The sequence below is a fragment of the Rhinolophus ferrumequinum genome, chromosome 25 (genome assembly GCF_004115265.2).
Source record: "Rhinolophus ferrumequinum isolate MPI-CBG mRhiFer1 chromosome 25, mRhiFer1_v1.p, whole genome shotgun sequence".
NCBI classification, from domain to species: domain Eukaryota; kingdom Metazoa; phylum Chordata; class Mammalia; order Chiroptera; family Rhinolophidae; genus Rhinolophus; species Rhinolophus ferrumequinum.
In genome coordinates, this window is record NC_046308.1 from 3,133,634 (window position 1) to 3,153,214 (window position 19,581).

Here is a 19,581-nt window from a genome sequence, read left to right on the forward strand (position 1 = left end):
GTGCTCGCTTCAGCAGCACATACACTAAAAACTGTGATGTCTTCATCTGCTCAATGGGTTATACTTTTTGGATGAGAGTAGACAAAGAAAAAGTGAAACATTGGCTGCAGGCTTTCCAACCCAGTAAACATTTGCCTTTGACCTTTATTTCACCTTGAGTTGGGTTACAATAATGTGGGCTGTGTCTGTATCTATAAAGATATCTATTTTAAGGTTTTTGTCTTTCCACCTGATGGAGAAACATCAGGGTTTTGTCTTTTTTAAAAATTTTAGGGTTTTGTCTTTCTACCTGATGGAGAAGCACAAATGCCTCCTTCCGTCGTACCACTGAGCTTCCCTCTGCCTCTGTTCCAATTTTTCAATGAAAATGAGCTCTGTGTTGTGGTTTCTGACGACACATAAAGCTGCACCTTATTTTCTCTGAGGTTTGGGTCCCACCAGCCAGACAGAAACCCTTCAAGGACCAACCTTGTCTCGAGCTCTCCGGCCGCACGTGGTTCCCATACAAATAGTCCATCGTCTCGATTTCATTCCCTCTGCTTCCATGTTATCTGTTCTGAACACTTTCAAATTTGCTTATTTTTCTAATCTCTTCACTCCTTTTTCGGCAACACCAGTCTTTATCTGGCAGTGCTCATCTTTACTCCTCACATTTCCTCACAATGAGTGTTCATTAAAATATTTCAAATTAAGACCTTTACAGCCTTTCTAGCTGAACGCAGTGGGTCTTCCCATACAACACATTTTTAATTCTTATCACAAAATTTCAGGCAGTTTGTACATTATATTCTATTAAGAACTCTATTCCACCCAAGGTTGTCACAATTCAGAGATTACAGCTTTCTGTGGGATGTTTTGTTAGGGATATTCACAGATTCACTTTGTTAGCCAGCAAACACGGTCTGTGAGCCTGTATTTCACACCTCATTTGGTATCACAATTCAACAAAAAAGTGTAACAAGAAGCAATTATTTATTTAGATTATGGAATGGATTTTAGAGGGACCTGAGATAAGCATGGATTGTCATGCAAAGAACAATGCCCTCCATCCTGACAGCCCAAGGGAGGTCAGAAGCTGAAAGTGAAGGAGAAAGAGGACACAGTAACGTGAGGTGTCTCGTCATTATGTAACTCTGGTTATGTAACCACTTTTCTTCTCGTGGAACCTTCTTTCATCTCTTCGCAAAAGCGCAAAATCTATTCTTACAAAGCCAAAGTGATAACCACAGCCTGCGTGACTCCTTCAACCTAAAACATTACCACTTGATCAGCCCAATAGTTCAACAAAGTTAGTTTCCTACGCTTAGCCCCAGGGCCCCACCATCCAGCACCCTGACCGTGATTTCTGAGGGCGTAAGTACCAGCGCCCCATGTGGACTCCAGCACAACAGGAGGGTCAGCAGAACTGTAGTGACTGCCTGGCCACCTCTTGTTTCTGCCCTCCCAGCATCCATTCCCCCCCGGCCTAGAACGTTCTCCCGTACTCTAAGCCCATGCCGTTCAGGAGGGTCCGTCCACCCCCCACCCCCACTTCCAGGACTGGCTACAGAGACTGGTTCGGGTGGGTCCATGATCCAAGTTATGCCAAACAGAGCCAGCGACCAGCACCCCCAGGACGTGTGCTGACCTGATGGGGGAAAGCGGCGTTCTCCCTGGAGTGACCGAGCCAGCAGGACGGCCGCTGCGGGAGCTGGTGGCCCACATGCCCCCAGGAAGGAGGAGCCTGCTGGAGATAATGCCAGCCCAGAGGAGAGACACGAGACGGGTTGACAAGGGTGCTGCCTGAGCACCTGGGTCCAGACGCCCTGCTCCCCGTCCACCCCTGAACTTGTGCATATGCGTGCGGGACCCCAGTCCCCTCTGCTCGCACTTCATTGGTACCGTCCCTAAGGGCATCCGTGGGACAAAGGCCCCTGATCCGCAGCCCACCACCAGGAGGAAGCCTTCCGGTGGGGACAGTGACACGCGCGTCCCTGTGCGAAACAGGGATCAAGCCACAACCTGTGACCGACACCACCTCTGAAGAGTGTGGCCAACCAGCTGTCTGGCCGCCATTCTCCCACCTTTCTTCCCTGACAGCACCCATCTCCCACCACAAAGCCTGAAAATCATGCCAGATAGTCACTTTCCAAAGACTAGCTTGCTTCCTGGGCAAAGGCGTGGAACCCATCACTGACCGATGAGATCCTGCCACGGGGTCTCCGCTCCCGCTCCCCGCAGAAGAACGCAGGATATGGCGAGGCCAAAAAGGATCACCAACGGAGCCACAGATAGGGGAGTCATACAACTATATTTTAGATGGCGGCCGGTCGAGACACAAAAGCAAACATCCGCCAGTACCCCAACGAGGGGTCTTCCTATACCCAAGTCTCGCTGGCGGCCGGGTGAGACACAGGAAGTAGGATCCACACGATCCGCAATCCCCAATCCGCTTGCCAACCGCACCTGCTAGCCGCAATCCACTGTCCGCTTCTCTGCCAACCAACCCACCAACCCCACTTGCTAGCTGCAATGCGCCATCTGCTTCTCCACCAACAAACCAACCCCACTGCCGTGGCCACGCAGTTATGTTAGTGGCTAATGGCTGACCGGTAACAGCTGATGGCCACCCAGCCACGGCGGATGGCCATCTGATTACAGCTGATGGCCATCTAATAACCTAGCCAGCACCTTTCCACGTGAGGCTGAGAGCCCGGAAACTGCTCTCTGGGACTCTGTCCCCACAGATCCAGAGGGAAGACTTCCATGGACATTGCTAAAAAGGTCTTCTCCGGTAAAAAGAGATGTGTGAGGAGAAGCCCCCCTCCCTTTCAGTATGCAACTGGGTGAGTCTCTAATGACCGGAACTGCTGCACCATCTTGCAACCATAAGGAAAAAAGCTGGAAGATGACAGCCAGTGAACTGGATACAACAGAGTGGGAAGACAGAACACGCCTGGGTGACACAATTGTGCTGCTTGTTAAACAACCACACAACCACCCCCCTCTAAATTTGTTGTCACGTGAGATGATAAACCCTACTGTTGCGCCACTTTTAGGCGGGTATTCTATTACGTGCAACTGAAAGCACCTGAGCACATGTAAAAATCGTAGGCTTTCTGCATCTATTGGCAGCTGAGGAGGCGGGGTGCTCAGCCGGCACATGCAGATTTCCAGAGAAACCACGGGTCACGTGAGGGTGCAGACCCGAATGTTGAGTTAAGACACACATCACTTGACCACTATTCCACGTACAAGGCTCTTGGCCACTCCACCTGAGTCACTTCTTCCCCTTGGGAAGACTTCCTCAGAGGCAGGCAGAACCGAGTTCTAGCTGACGTTGGCTGGGGACACCCAAGCAGAGACAGCTCTTAGCACACAACGCCATTGGAAAGGGCCAGCCCGACCCACTCTCTCCGTTGCTCGTGCTCCCTCCCGTCTGTCCACCCTCATTCACTCATTCATTCACTCATTTATGACTCCACTCACTCACTAATTCATCACTCATTTATTCACTCATTCACTTATTCATTGACTCATTCATCCATTCCCCGCTCTGCCTAACCCTGTGGACCGTGAGTGTTTAAATACCAGAGGAGTAAGAAAAGAGAACAAGTTGTGACAGTAGAAGGTGATAAGTAACAGGTCTGAGGACTTCAAGTCTCACTGGAGTGTGAGTCACTGGTGGTTCTGAAGCGGGGGGCGGGGGGGAGGTGCGTGTCCAGCGTCACTGGTTCACCGGAACACCCCCATAGCAAAGGGGTGGTCAGTAAAAGGGGGAAGAGAGCAGAGGCCAAGGGACGGGAGGGCAGCCTGTTGGGACGGCGGTGACAGCTCTCTCTGCCTGTTGGGCGTCCTGGTACAGGGTGCTTAGCAGCGCCGCCCCTCTGCTTCCCAGGAGAGCTCAGCCCGTAAAACCCAAGGCTGGTATCTGAGCTGGAGAAGATGAGCTGCCTGCCGGCAACGCCAAGTTCACCCAACTTAACATTCTGAAGCCATAGGCCAATACCCAGGTGTGATATCTGCAGAATGACTACACTGGAGCACTAAGAGACAATTACTCTGTAACTACAGCCACCGTCAGTTTGCTCATAAAAAAGGTACATTTCCCCCTGGCCTCTTAAATCATTTCTATTTTCCCCCGTTCGTTCTTTAACTCTTCACTGAAAACAATAACAATAATGATATAATAATAAATTCTTAAAATATGGTTATCAAACCCTGCACTGTGACAAATGTGAGTTCAGGTAATTTCTGAGACTGCCAAGCTAATTAGGTCATTGGAGTATAAAAAGCATAGCGAACAAAAGCGGCGTGTCCCTGGAAAGGAGCCATTTGGAAGCTGGGTGACTCAGCTGTGCCGACGCGCTCCGAGGAGCACATCCCCTGGGAGGCAGAGGTCTCGCTGTCCTTACACACACGTGACGCCGCCCTCAGCGTTTGCAGCCTCCCCTGGCCCACCCCTGCCGAGCCACCTACAGGACCTCAGCGCTTACCTGCTCTGCGTGTCCGGGTGATGGCCCACACAGGTGAGGGTGGCTGTCGTCTGCTCGTCGCCATGCTCTATGTCTTCCTGGACTGCCCATTGCTCTTCCCTGCTGATTCTCACTGCCATTATCTTCACACCTGCTGCTGCCTTAATTCTGTGGGGTAGGAAAAATCGGTATATAATCACCGCGACAAGACAGGCAGTAAAAATGTGGTGCTACAGCTTTCCCTCTGGGAATGTAGGGAAGAGTAGCGGCAAGTGGCTTTTCTTTGAAAACTAACTGTCCTGTCAGGTTTACAATCACCCCAAAGCAGGAGCCCAGCATTTTGCCCCGTATGTTACTTTTCTGTGAATCGGTGTGTCTGTGCAGGAGTGGGGGGGCTCTCCGGGGCCTGCTGTTCACGTGGAGATGGGGAAGGCTCTCCACGAGGTGGGAAGGAGCATAGAGGCTGAGGGGGCTGAGGCAGCCCAGAGGGTGCCCCATCCAGGGGACCGCGGAGGAGGCAACCACGCCGTGAGAAGGAGACAGCAGGGACACACAGTCCGCAGGAGAAAAATAAACACAGCGTTCAGGCGGGAGGCTGTGGCCAGATTCTGCCTGTTAGGGTGTTTGCAGAAGGCAGATCCCCAAGGAAGAATGCAAGGGCCCTCATCCATGGCCGGCGGGAATGTCAAATGGTGCAGCCGCAGTGGAAAACAGTTTGGCAGTAGCTCAAAACATGAAACCCAAAGTTACCATATGACTCAGTAATTCCACTCCTAGATATCGACCCAAAAGAATTGCAAACAGATACTCAAACAAATATTTGTACATGCGTGCTCACCGTAGCACTACTTATAATGGCCAAAACGTGGAAGGTTTCAGATGCCCATCAACAGATGAATGGGCAAAGAAAATGGGGTCCATCCACACCGTGGAATACCCCTCAGCCCTGAAAAGGATCGAAGCGCTGACACACGCTACCACATGACGAACCTCAAAAACATGATTCTAAGTGAGAGAAGCCGGTCACAAGAGGCCACGTATTATATGATTCCATTTATCTAAAATATCCAGAATAGGTAAACCCACAGCGATGAAAGCAGACTGATGGTTGCCGGGAGCAAAGTGGAGTGAGGGGTGGAGAGTAACTGCTTAACTAACAGGGGTGGGTCTCCTTTCGGGGTAATAAAAATGCTCTGGAACGAGACGCAGGTATGTTTGGACAACACGGTGAATGTACTAAATGCCACTGAGTTATTCATATGGAAACAGTTCGTTTCATGGTATATGAAATTTACCTCAATAAAAACATGAAAGAAAAGGGGGAAAAAAACAGGTGAATGGCCCTTCCCAGGAATGGGTGACACCTGAAAAAAAGGATTTATCAAAGTCAGAAAAGTCTTTAGAGCCAAGGAAGGAAACATCTAAAGGCAGCATTTCAAGCAGCGGGAGAAAGCCCTGGACTCAAGGGTTGTCCTCTGCCCTCTGGTTTATTGCCTGTCACGGGGAACCCCAGGGGAGGCTTAGGGAATTCAAACGCTTGTGTATCTAACTAAATACAGAAGAAATGTCCCTGCTTCCTGTGATGCCTGTCTTACAGGCCTGTCCGGGGACACTAAGGCATTCACCTGCCAGCTCCCGCGTGTGGCATTTCCTGAGAAATCGCTGCCAATCCCTGAGGACACTCAGCGGCCTTTTCTTGTCCTGACTCGGTCATTGTTCCTGCTGAATTCTGTGACCCAATCTGCTGCTTCCTCAAAGCTTTCTTTCTCGCCATCATGATGTTCCAGGAATTAATTTATGCGAACCACGAATAGAGGCGTCCTGTTCTGTCCCTACTTTGAGCCATTCCATCTTGCTGCCAAATGGGGCAACGGGAGAGAACGTTCCAGAACTCGTGTACTTGAGAAGCAGAGTTGATGGCACCTCCTCATTTCTATGGGCACTTGCTACTTGAGCAGCTTATCACGTTCTTTCACAAATATATACACACACACACACACACACACACACTCAGATATACACTCACCCACACCCACATACACCACACACACAGCACACTCACGCACACACACTTATACACACACACACAGCACACACACTCATACACACACGCACACACGTAGCACACACATTCACACACACATACAACCCACACACAGCACACTCATACACACACGCACACACAGCACACACATGCAATACACACACACACTCACTTACACCCACATATACCACACACACAGCACACACACTCACTCACACTCATACACACGCACACACTCATCCACACATGCACACACATGTAGCACACACACACAACCCACACACAGCACTCTCACACACACGCACACACTCATACACACATGTAGCACACTCACACACACACTCACACACGTAGCACACTCACACTCACACTCACACACGTAGCACACTCACACACACAGCACACACCCATGCGACACACACACTCACGCTCACACGCACACTCACACACTCACACACACGCACACACTCACACTCACACGCACACACCCGCTCACAGAGGGCCCTCGTCAAGCAGCCCCAGGCTCAGGCTCGTTACTATTATTCTCAATGTCCAGATGTACAGACTGTGACCCTCCCACCCCCACAGCGAGTGACCAGCTGGCGGCCACAGAGCTGGAGGAGCCAGAGCCAGGATTAGGAACCAAACCCGCTCCCCTGCCCTCGGGCTCTGCCCCGTGCGTGGCGAGTTTCCTTCGTGGCCCACACGTGTTGTCAGCCCCCATCACTGGGCGCTGGTTACCAGCCCTCTCTCTCCTTCCGTCCTGCAGGTGCCCACTGAAGCTTCTCCCTTGCGTTTTTTGCTTATGATTTCTTTCCTTCTGATGCACAAGCGAGGCCCAGGTCCCCTCCCTTGACATGAGCGACTTCACTGTGCAGCGTTTGACGGGACTCGGGGAGCAGCGTCTCCCCCACTGTCCTCCTTTGGTTTCTTCTTTGCCCCCCCCACCTGTGACTTCTGTGCTCTCACGTACTCTTCTCGGCATATGTGAAAACCTGCCTGTCTTTCCTGCTCTTTTGGAAGGTACTTTTGCAGCTTGAAAGTCCATTTTTGAGGGAGGGGCTGGGCCCCACCCCAAGCCCTAGGAAGGGCGAGTCGTCTGTTTGGTTTTTCTGAGGCCACTGTAACAGGAGAACGCTCCCCGGGAGACTGAGAAGCAGGTAACCAACCAGGGGTGACAGCCAGAGGATTTACCAGCAGAGACAGAGCCCCGCCCAGCTGGGGGGCTACCCTCAGCGCTCACCAATATTGTACTTGCTGGTCCTAAGGGGGATGGGAGGCAGACGTGGGACAGGGACCATTAACCAGCACATGTCAATACCTGCCCATATTTCAGCCACCAGCACGGCGATGCCAGCGTGCAGGGCCGGTGTCACCTGAGTGAAGCTACTGCACTTGAGCAGAAGCAGGGGACAGACCAAGGTGGCCTCCCAGGGTTTCCGTTGGGGGGGGCGGGAGTTATTGGCCCCAGCACAGCAGGAGACAGCACCCAACACCTTCACCTTTGCCTGCTCATCTGCAGCCCAGATGAGAGCCCATCCCTGTAGCCAACCAGCCGCTGCCCTTCCCAGGGTGGCCAGTCACTGCTCACCCTCCAGGTCTGGCCAACTGGGCATCTGTTTTCTGCCCTGAAGTGTCATGGCTGTCTCCACTCCCATCCACACCCTTCAGTGCCCACACCCAAGCACACTGCCTGGCATCAGGTCTCCAGACTCAGTGATGTTTCCCGCCCCCACCCTCCTCCAGCACCTGGCACTGCTGTGACCTCCTGTGTGACCCTGAGCACTTCTGCCCGAGGACGCCCTGCAGTCCCCGTCTCCTCGGGTTCCCACAACAAAGTCAGACCCACGCCGATCACCCTGCTGCACTGGAAATCTGGAACACAAGGGGATCCAGAAACTTCCAGGAAGTTAATTTCCAGGAGGTCAACTTCCAAAGGGAAAGTCTTGAGAGACCAAAAATCCACGTCGCCCCCTTCCAGGCATTTTAAGGCCCAGCCCCTCCCCCTCAAAATGGATTTTCAAGCTGCAAATGTATCTTCAAAACTGCAATAAAGACAGGCAGGCTTTTACATATGCTAAGAGTAACTGTGAGCACAAAAGTCACAAGTTTGCGATCCCCATAAGGGCTGAAGCACTCCATAGCTCTCTGCCTTACCCTTTCGATGACTATTATTATCATTATTGTCTTTAACAATCCACTCCAACAAATCTCCCAGTACAGTACAGAAATCAAACCAGCACTTACGCATCAGAACGGCTACAATGAAAAGACAGAAAATAACAAGTGTCGGCACGGATGGGGGTCACCGGAGTCATTGCTGGATGAGTGGCATTTGGTTCAGCCCCTTTGGGGCACTCTCTAGCAACGTCCACTATACCCGACTGTCGGCAGATCCTACAGCTTCCACTCCCAGACAGATGCCCAACAGAAATGCATGTATCACCGAGAGACACTACCAGAAAGTTCATGGCAGCTCTGCCCTAGGAAACCCCAAACGGAAACAGCCTACAGTGTTTGTCAACAACAGAACAGACGAAGTAGACAGTCCCCCAGCGGCATCCGTTACAGAATAACAAGAGTGAGCCGCCTAGCACCACACAAAACATGGACGAACCTGCAAATACAATGCTGAGTGAAAGAAGCCAGACCAAGCACTGCACCCATGTGACCTCATGGACAGAGGTCAGGAACGGCAAACTGGTCTATGAGGCTGAAGTCAGCACCATGGGACGTTTTGGCGCAGTACCTGGGAGAGGTCCCCGGGGGACTGCGGTTTCCTGTCTGCGTGCTGAGTGCGTGGTGGGCTGTGGGACTTCACCAGGCTGCGCTCACGCACGTGCACTTTTATCCATGTCACACATGTTCTAGTTAGTTCAGTGTAAAGTTAAGCAGCAGACCTCGCGCAAGTTGCAGCCAGGGGCACCTCTACCTCCGGATGTGAGCTCTCCGCGGTCCAGCTCAGGGAGAGGCCTCAAGATGAGCCACCTGCACACACATGGAGGCTTCTCCCCCAGACCAACACCACCCCTGGAGGTTTCCGGGGCCACGCCCGTTCTGAGGCGCACAGAGGGATCTGAAACTTTGACCTTGTCTCTGACGGGAAGAGGCTTAGAGTCCTCATGGACACCGTTCCTGGTTGGACCGGTGACAGGTGGCATTCCCGCTGCTGTAGAAAAGCAGTGAGAAAGATATCTGGACTCCAGACCAGCCTCCACGTGGCGGGGACGGGGCAGAGAACCACAGCTTCTTCCTCTCATCCTCCCGATGGCTTCCCAGGCCACAGTACCTGCCACCTCGCTGGGCACAAGGACACTTGTCGGCGGAGAGACCCTGAGTCGCTGTGTCTTATACTTAGACCGCGGACTTAGGACTAACGTTCACCTCTCTGCGGGGTTTTCGGTTCCCCTGGTTGTTTACACGGTGGATGTGCAGTAAAGGATCAACTTTGCCCAAACAGGGGGTTGGTCTTTGCCCCCAGCTCTTGGGTGCTGACGTCCAGGCCCTGCAGTGACCTTCCTGACGACAGTGTCTGTTCAGCTGGGAGCCTGGGCCCCATGGTATCAGTTTGACCTTGGCAGGGGCTGGAGACTAAGGTGGGCCAAGCGAGCGGGCAGCCTTGTCTATGCGACCAAGCTCAATGAAACTGCTCCCAAACTCCAGTTCTTCGTCCAAATCCTTCCCAGTTTTAGGTTCTATTTGTTAGAACAATTTAAGCCCAGAAAAATCCATGCCTTGAATATTCATTAAGTGTGTTTTAGGGAAATATTTTTAGGCTTAGTGATATTCTTGTCGCTTGTTATTTAGAAACCTCAAATCTAAAACTATGTGCAAATGATTAATGGTCTCAGCACCGGAATGAGCTGGAGGGATTAGGGGGAGAGAAGCGGGAGGGGGTGCTGATCAAAGAAAAAGATGTGACCACCAGGTGGCAGTGACACACAATAAGCTTTATCTGGGCAGTGATTTGACAGGTTTGCATGTCAGGTTGGTCCCTGGCAGCCTAAGACCTTCCAAGTGAAATGGCAGGGGGCCACCACCCAGAAGGGGAGGAGGGCCGGGGAGGTCTGGGGGAGAGGGGATCAGAGCGGGGCTTCACGTCTGGACGCTGTCAGGAAGCCGCAGAGCAGGCGGCCTCCTCTGAAAGCACCGAGGTGAGGTGCGGCTGGCGGGGAGGGGGTGTCTCACAGCTCCAGGGTCCCTCTCACCGTGGCTCACACACGCCAGCGCAGTTTTGCAGGGGATGTGAAGAAGGCAAGCCCTACATAGCTAAAACTAGGTTTATTTAGGGTAGAATGAAAACAACTAGACGTGTAAAATTTTGAGTTTGGCACTGGCAGGCTTTTGAGCTAACAGGTCCCAGTCAGCTATGAAGAAATAAACAATATAGGGGCTTATGTACAGGGACCATCTTGGGCTCATTTATGTAACAACTATTTCCTGATGTTCACACACACACATCCCAACAAAAAAATAGAAAAGAAAAATAAATAAATAAATAAACCTTACATCGATCACACTCCATAGGGTCTTCATTATACAAATATTTGTTATTTGAATTCTTGAAGTTACGGGATTTCATAGAGCAGGATACACTGGCAGATCACGTGGATAGATAAGAAACTACTCGTTGATGAACGGACCCTTCAGACATCAGCCCCGCTCACACCTGGCCCTTGGGTGACAGCGCTCTTGACCCCACTGTCCACTCCAGTGTCCCCACCATTTGGGTCGGCCGGGCTCTGCTGATTGCCAGCTACAAACACAATGCAAATCGACTGCAAAGTAAAATTGCAAATCTTGTCATCTTGAAGGATTAACAAATGCCAGTAAAGCCGCTGAGAAAGAGAACCCAGCCAGGGTCCACCGGCCGCTCCTCAAGAGCTGTTAATTGACAGTTACTGTGTTTCCCTGAAAATAAGACCCAGCCGGACCATCAGCTCTGATGCATCTTTTGGAGCAAAAATTAATATAAGACCTGGTCTTATTTTACTATAACACCAGATATATAATATAATGTAACATAACATAACATAACATAATATAATAATATAATATAATAAATATTACACCGGGTCTTATATTAATTTTTGTTCCAAAAGACGCATGAGAGCTGATGGTCCGGCTAGGTCTTATTTTCAGGGAAACACGGTAACAAGCATGAGAGGTGCTTCAATAGAGAGGGGTGTGAACAGCAAAGTATAGTGCCACTCTTGGGGACCCGGGGGAGCCCTCGAACACACCCGCTAAATTGGATTTTTTGTGCTCCCACCGGTGATGTCAAGTGTACAATGAAAATGGCGACATCGTGCATTTATATAAAATTGGAGACCAAATTGTGAACAGGCATTGCGTTCTTTGTTCTGAGTGGCACAGAGCGGGAGTCTAAATTTTGTTTAACAGAAGATAAACTAAATGTGTCGTACTCTCTGTTTCATTTCTCAAGACAGGCAAAAGAAAGCCCCAATCCAGTTTGTTTTTCCTCACTGTGGTCTAAGGGATGTGATGTTCCCGTTTTCAGTCAATCCATTTTAATTGGCCAAACAATCTCGAATTAAAGAAAAACTCCTGTAGCTTTGGATGGCAATGCTCATAAAAATGCATATTTTACGTGTGTGAAAAATACCTAATCTTCTGTATCGGTGGGGAACTGGCTTTCTCATAGTTCTGAAATCAGCACGTGACCTCCTGCCTCTAACCTCTGGCCGTGCTGTTCCCTAGGCCTGGAAGGCTCTCCCCAGAAACCCGCAGGACCCCCTTCCTAACCTGGGCAGATATCACCTTATCAGTGAGCCTTTTCTGGGTCACCCAGTATCTGTCTCCCCCAGACCCTGGGAGACCCCAGACCCTGACCCCAGATCTAGCGCCAGGAGAGCAGGAAATTTTATACATTTTGTTTCCTGCTTTATCTGTGGTTCTGAGAACCAACCTGGCAAATGGGAGGCATTTAATAAATATTGGTAGAAAGGAGGGTCTCTGTCTAAGGTGCCATCTGTCTCTGGATGCCCCAGAAACACCCAATGTTGAGAGCTAAAGATGTCCAAAAGGAGACAAGAGCTGCCAGAGCAGGGGAGGGCGTGCCAGACGGGACCCTACAGACCAGAGGTTCCGCAACTTTCACGCACACGAGAATCACCTTTGCGGCTGGTGGCACTACCTGGACCCAACCCCCAGAGACTGTAATCCTCGTCTAGGGTGGGACCCAAAAGGGCTGTTTTCAACAAGTGGCCTTCCTGACACGGGTGGTCCCAGAACTCTCTTTGGAGGACAGAGTTAGGGACACGTTTCAGATTCCGTCAAGGAGAGTAACGCTACGGCACACCAGGTGACGGCGACACCTTCGCAGATGAGCCCAGCCCTGGGCCCCGGAGCACTTTCAGGGAGAGATTCAGGAAAACTGAACAGACTTCTACTTTGATTCTCCCGGCAAACCATTTTCTCTGTGGTAAGTTAGCTGGAGACAGAGATGCGTGCATCTCCCACTGGGCACCGGACAGCTGGCAGAGTCAGGCTCTGCTGAGAACTGGCTTCAGAGCATGATTGAAACTGGAAGAGATTACGGGGCAGGGAAAAGAGTCTGGGAGAGGAGCCCGCCGTGCTGGGCCTGCCAAGCAGGTAGAGGTTCCCTCCCATCCAGGGAGCTGAAAAACTGGATGTCAAGGACAGATATTTCGGTCTCTGAGTCCGAAAGACAACGTGTGCTGGAAAAGTATAGACCATCAGAGCAGAGTGTTCGGATGACATGAATTTCAGCTTCGAGAACAGGGACGTGCGAAGAGGAATCTTTCTGCGAGTGAAAACTTTCCCAAGTCAACTCAGGCTGAGTCCTGTGGGGCTGTCTCCCCTCTCCTGGCTCACTGCTGTATTTCGTCTTCCACCTAAGAAAATCAGATACTCAGCAAATTATATGCACCGCTTTGACATATCAGAAATTTAACGTTTTTACAAGCAAAAGAGTGGTTTTAATTATTTCAGGGTTTCAACCACAATGGGCGCAGTGATTTTGTTGTTCTGTTTGTTTGTTTTTAGCTCCTGGGAGACCACCAGATATCAGAGTCAACTTGCAAAGTGATGGGGTCCCTTGAAGCAAGGGAGAACCATAGATAAGAATGAGCTCTGAGGCTATTTCTACTGTAGTTCTAGGCATTTCTTCTCCACTCTGGCCAAGGCAGCTCTGAGAGTGGACGGCCAGAAGGCTGGTCTCTGCAGAAAGCTCCACTCAGCGGTGAAGCAGATCTGGTCCCCGACCTGTTCTCCCGGGTCTCGATGAGTCTGACATTAACAAAACGGCAGCTCCTACAACACACTCATTTCCTCCTCAATCCCAGCTTCATAGACACTAGGCCCCTCTCAGATCACAATGCCCTCCACAGGCAATCTAACAGAGCTAGTGTACCCCAAAACTTCCCGTTGCGTCTCCCCTACTCTATGCTAGCTGTATTAGTGTCCTAGGGCTGTTGTGACAAATTACCTCCAAGTACATGGGTGGCTTGAAACAATAGAAATGTGTTCTGTCCCCGTTCTGGAGACCGGAAGTCTGCAGTCAAGGTGTGGCAGGGTTGGCTCCTTCTGGAGGCTCCGACAGAATCCGTTCCTGCCTCTTCCGGCTGAGGGTGGTTGCTGGAAACCCTTGGCTTGTAGCCACGTCTCTCCATCTTCCCACGGCCATCCCCCTGTGTGTATCTGTGTCCTCTCCTCTCTTATGAGGACACCGGCCATCAGATTCAGAGCCCACCCTAAGCCAGGAGGACGTCATCTCAACTAATGACATCTGCAATGATTTCATTTCCAGATAAGGTCACAGTCTACAGCTTCTGGTAGACATGAATTTGGCGGGGACGCTATGCCTTCCATACAGGCACAAAGACACACGCACACAAACAAAAGCAAGACACACAGTGGTAAGAGGAGGGAATGGCAAAGGCTGTGCTTCACTGTGGACCAGGTGCCTGAGGGCAGAGCCCAGAGCATTTCTTACATTGCCACTTGTTTAGTGCTGGTCCACACCATGTGTGCAGACAAACTCTAGGATGGACCACTAAGACCCCCGGCTCCTGGTGAGCACAGCTTTGTTGAACCCCTTCTCTTTGAGTGCGGGTAGGACCTGTGACTTGCATCTAACCAAGAGAATACGGAAAAAGTGATGGAATGTCACTCCACGGTTATGGTACATTTTACAAGACGCCACCTTGCGAGCAGACTCCCTCTAGAGACTCTCTGTTCTAGTGTCTTTGAAGGAGGAAGCAGCCGCATTAGGAGACCCATGGGGCAGGGAGCTGAAGGTGGCCTCTAGGACTTAGGGCAGCCTCCACCTGACAGCCAGTAAAAACCCAGGGCCCTTAGTCCTTCAATAGCAAGGAAATCAGCTTTGCCAACCACACAAGTGAGCTTGGAGGCAGATTCTTCCCCAGTCGGGTCTCCAGATGAGAACACAGCCCAACTGACACCTCCATTGCAGCCGACGAGACCCTGAGACCAGCTAAGCTGTGCCTGGACTCCTGACCCGGAGAAACTGTGAGAAAATAAATGGGTCTTGTTTTAAGCCTTGACGTGTGTAGTCATATTATGCAGCAATGGATCACAGTTACACCACATTTTAAAACTTCTGATTTGGTGGCCAACACTTCAGCAACAGATAATTCCACATAAAAATAGAGATTCCTGATTTCACTGAAAAGACCAAAAGACAGGACCCCCCACCCCGGGCTTACCATCCTGCCCATTGACAACCGGCCCCTCTCAGAGAGGGCCTGTGTGCTCCTGTTTATCACAGCTCCCACCACTCCCCCTGCTCCCTGGCACGAGGCTGAGTGCCAGTTGCCACTAATTACGGAGTTGTGCCATGGTTTTTCTCTGAGTTGAGTTACAAGGAGATGGAGAGACTTCTTGTGTCCATACCTATGTCAACTCTTTTCTCATATCCCATCTTCTCCGGTCATTTATGTTACCTGTCTGGCCCCTATGGATACTTGGCTCCCAATCAGCGCAACAGCACCCCCGACAGGGCACGTGGAAATAAGCAGGGGTATTTCAGGTTGTCTAATGACTGGAGGCAGGGGACACTGGTTGCATTTAAAGGATGAGCGCCGTGGATGCCAAATGCCCTGTGGTACCCAGAATCGTCTTGCCCCACTCCAAATGCCAATAGTTCCTCCACTGAGAAACACTGTAGACATCTGATTTTTTCGATCTTTGTCTAGAGAATGCCCCCACCACCACCTGCCCACAACACAGACGCCGGGGATGTATTTCCTCAGCAAACTGGACCCCAGGCTGAGCAGCAGATGCTCCCTAACTGACCTGGTCTTTGTAGAGCACACCTTATTCTTCAGGTTTAGTGAACAGACCAGGAAGCAACTTCCCTGCAAATTCTGGGTGTCCTGTCCCATGTGTGAAACCAATACCTGCCACAGCTTCAAGTCCATTGTCACCCCAGCATCACTGATGGAGTCTGTCCGTCCCTTTCACTTCTTTGCATAGCTCCGAGTCTCGGCTCCCACCACAAAAGTCAGTCTCTCATCAGACCACATTTAAACATCTGACATGACAAAAGGCTCCCCCAACACAGGAAACGCTCTCCTCTCTGATTCCCAGCCATCCCTCTGATCGTCACGCCCCACACGGTGAAGTTAATGACGATGTCTGCCTCTCCGACAGCCAAATTATTAAATACACACACACACACACACACACACACACACACACACACACACACAGTGAGCCGTACTTGGCAGGGGGCAGGGAGGTTGATATTTTCTCAGGATGCTATAAATGGCTTCTCATGATTCAATTAGTAAGGCAATACTGTTTTATGCAAACCTAGGATTAATAAACGTAGAGTAATTAAGACCAGAGATGCTTTTGAAATGAAAGGGGTTCGGAAAGTAGAAAGTATCTCAGAGCTTTGGGATTCAAAATGTGACTGAGGAGTATTAGATTTAATTTAAAATCTCTTTACTGAGTATCTATTACATGTCAGCTATTAACCACCTACTGTGTGCAGGAGAATGGGCCGTCCTAGGGGACAGGAACACAGAAGAGTGAAGTTACCCCAGACTTTGAAGCTATTTCTGGCTTAAAAACCAGACTCCAGCTGCATGAGTCACTTACCCTCTCTTTGCCTCAGTTTCTTTATCTGTAAATGGGACGAATAATAGGACCAGCCTTACAAGTGTCACTGCAAAGATTAAATAGAGAGGGTATATACAAAATGCTTAGAACGGAGCACGGCGTATTAGAAGGACTATATGCTGCTGTTCATTATGCTGGTGAAGGTGACAGGAGGGCCAGGTGCTGTCCCCTTCGGAGACCGGCCCTAAAAGCTGACATTCCAAAGAACCACCCCTTGGTGGGAAAATGCTTCAGGGACAGACTGAAAAGCTGTTGTGGGAGTTGTCCTTCCAGCTCCCGACCCTGGTCGTCTCACCCACAGAAGACCAGCAGGGCTAATGGCGTCTGCTCAGCACCCATGTGCTCACCTGATACAGCAGCTAGATTTCCCATGAGGAGCCTCCCACGGCTCAGCCAGGTAGTTCAGGTTGAACTGACCCCACCCTGGGCTTCAGGGATTGGTGTGTATGTGGCCAATGAAAGCATTGTGTCCTCCTGGACAGAGTGATTGGTCCAAGAAGGAACCATGTGACCCAGCCAAACCAATCAAAATGTCCCATCCCCTGACCATAGTTGACTAGCTCACAAACAGCCATGTGACCCAGAATTTGTAAGGAAGCATTGAGCCCAGCTCTGTCTTTACTAAGCAGTAAGTGTTGCAAGAGTCCACCACCTGCCTGAGAATGAAACCAACAAGAGGAAGCAGAGGCAATACGTGGAAAGAAGTGGCTTCCGAGCCACACTGGACCCAGCCAGCCCTGAGGCTGTCCTTGCACTTGTCAGTTATATGAGCCAGTAAATTCCATTTAAACCATTTTGAGTTGGGTTTCTTCTATTTGCAACTGAAAGTGCACTGACAAAAAACAGGCTTTGCTATTTCTACCATTCAGAGGACCGAATAAAATCCTCCAAAAGTTCACAGAAGATATACATATAACGTTACCCCCTATAGACCGAGGACAAGAGAACGGATAGTAGGAGGATGTTCAATAATATTTCAACTGTCCTGGTGAATACAGAGAGCAAATATTAAATAAAGGAAACCGACGGAAATAATCAGAGATCCTCTCCCTCCGTCATAGCCATCACCTCTGTAATAAATATTAATAAACAAAGCGAGGGTATAGAAATTCAACTCGTAATTCAAAAATAATAACCTGACCTTTTATGGAGTTAATCGCATTTCCTGTCAAACCTGCTATGTGTAGAATATTTGGTGATATAAATTTCCCGATGCCTAGTAAAAAATCATTTCATCACAGTAATTTAAAGCATTTGGTGAGCCACAACTAATTTTTTCATCTCTTCGCCTCCCACCCAGACACACTGAAGGGCTCACTGACACGCTAGATAGTTCCTGTCCATGAAGACTTGTCAGCAACCTGGGTGACTCACAGCTACCATGAAATACACACACACACACACACACACACACACACACAAATCCATTTTCACAACTTCATGTACCATCTAGAATATGATGACCCACAAAGTTATTTTCTGCAGCACAGAACTGTCTCCTAAGGCCCAGGTGCACAGCCGAATGAACACTTGAAATCACCTCTTAGAAATTTCAAAGGAAAATAAAATTCAACACGTCCAAAAGAGAAACTTACCCAAAAATAACACAAAAGCACCTTACTTCTCTTATCTTTTTCAAGAAAGGACCCGTTTCATAGTCTGTTCAAGCTGCTATAACAAGATACCACAGACTGGGCGGCTTAAACAACAGAAATGTATTCCTCACAGTTCTGGAAGGCTGGAGGTCCGAGGTCAAGATGCCAGCCAATTTAGTTCCTGGAGAGGGCTCCCTTCCTGGTTTGCAGACGGCCACCTTCTAGGTGTGCCCTCACGGGGAGGAGAGCCGAGAGGGAGAAAAAAAGTTCTCTTGTCTCTTCTTATAAGGGCACCAATCTCATCGTGCGGGCTCCACCCTCATGCCTTATGTGCTTCCCAAACGTCCCATATCCAAATTCCATCACATTGGGGATTGGGGTTTCGACATATCAGTTGGGGTCGGGGGGGGCATGCAAGCATTCAGTACATAGCATCCACCATCCACCAAATCACTCAAACCAGAAACCTGGGGTCAATCTTGACACCCCCCTTTCTGTAACTGCCTCCACATCTGGTCCCTCACTAAGTCCCACTCTTCCCTCCATGTCCCCGCCATCGTCCTCATGTGTGTCACTGTAACAAGTACTCTACCACCACTGCTACCAACCACAGAGCAACCAGGGCGATCTGCTCAAAACCCTGGGCTGTCCACATTCCAAGCTTGAAACCTCTCACAGCTTACCTCACTGTTAGGAAAAGTCCAAACCCCCAGAGCTCTGCATGGTCTGGCCCCTGATTAAGGGATCACGGATGGGCCTACTACAGGTGGTGGCTAAGCTAATAGCTTAGTGGCTAAAAGCACAGGCGCTGGAAAGAGGTCTTGTGGTTTCAAATCCTGGCTCTACTGTTTATCTGCTCTGTGAGCTACCTAACCTCTCTAAGCCCCCGTTTCCTCATCAGTAAAATGAAATCATAGTAGCCATCCCATAGGTGTCACATGAGGACTGAATGCAAGCTCTTAGTAGGTGCTATTTTAATTACCTCTCTGGGCTCATGGCTCTGGGCTTTCCTACTGGTCTTTCTCAATTCCTCAGAAGCTGCAGACTCTTCTCCCGCCTGGCTACACTGGTTCTCCTGTTTCTCCTGCAGGCCCGTTTGCTAGATTCCTTGTTCAGTACCACTGGGGGCTGACAGCTGGGAACAGCATCACAAGAGGCTCCTTCATCCTCCCTCTGGCTTCCAGTTGGGGTGAAGCAACAGAAGGTACAGCCAGAGATCAGATGGTGAGAGAAGAGAGACTGGAGTATGTAACCCCTGGCTTCTCCCTGCTTGTCACGGCGGCCAGGTTCCTTTCCCTGTGAACACAAGCCCTGTGAGCAAGCCCTAGTCCCCAGCTTCCGCTCTCACTGGGTTCCT

General features: G+C 50.2%; 1 protein-coding gene across 1 annotated transcript in view; it reads right to left on the reverse strand.

Annotated features, from left to right (window-relative positions):
- Positions 1-19,581, reverse strand: part of TMEM132B (transmembrane protein 132B) — a 274,830-nt gene that overhangs the window by 109,695 nt on the left and 145,554 nt on the right. Inside the window, exon 3 of the mRNA XM_033098164.1 lies at positions 4,476-4,622. Coding sequence (XP_032954055.1) covers positions 4,476-4,622 — 147 coding nt within the window. The remainder of the gene's footprint in view (positions 1-4,475; positions 4,623-19,581) is intronic.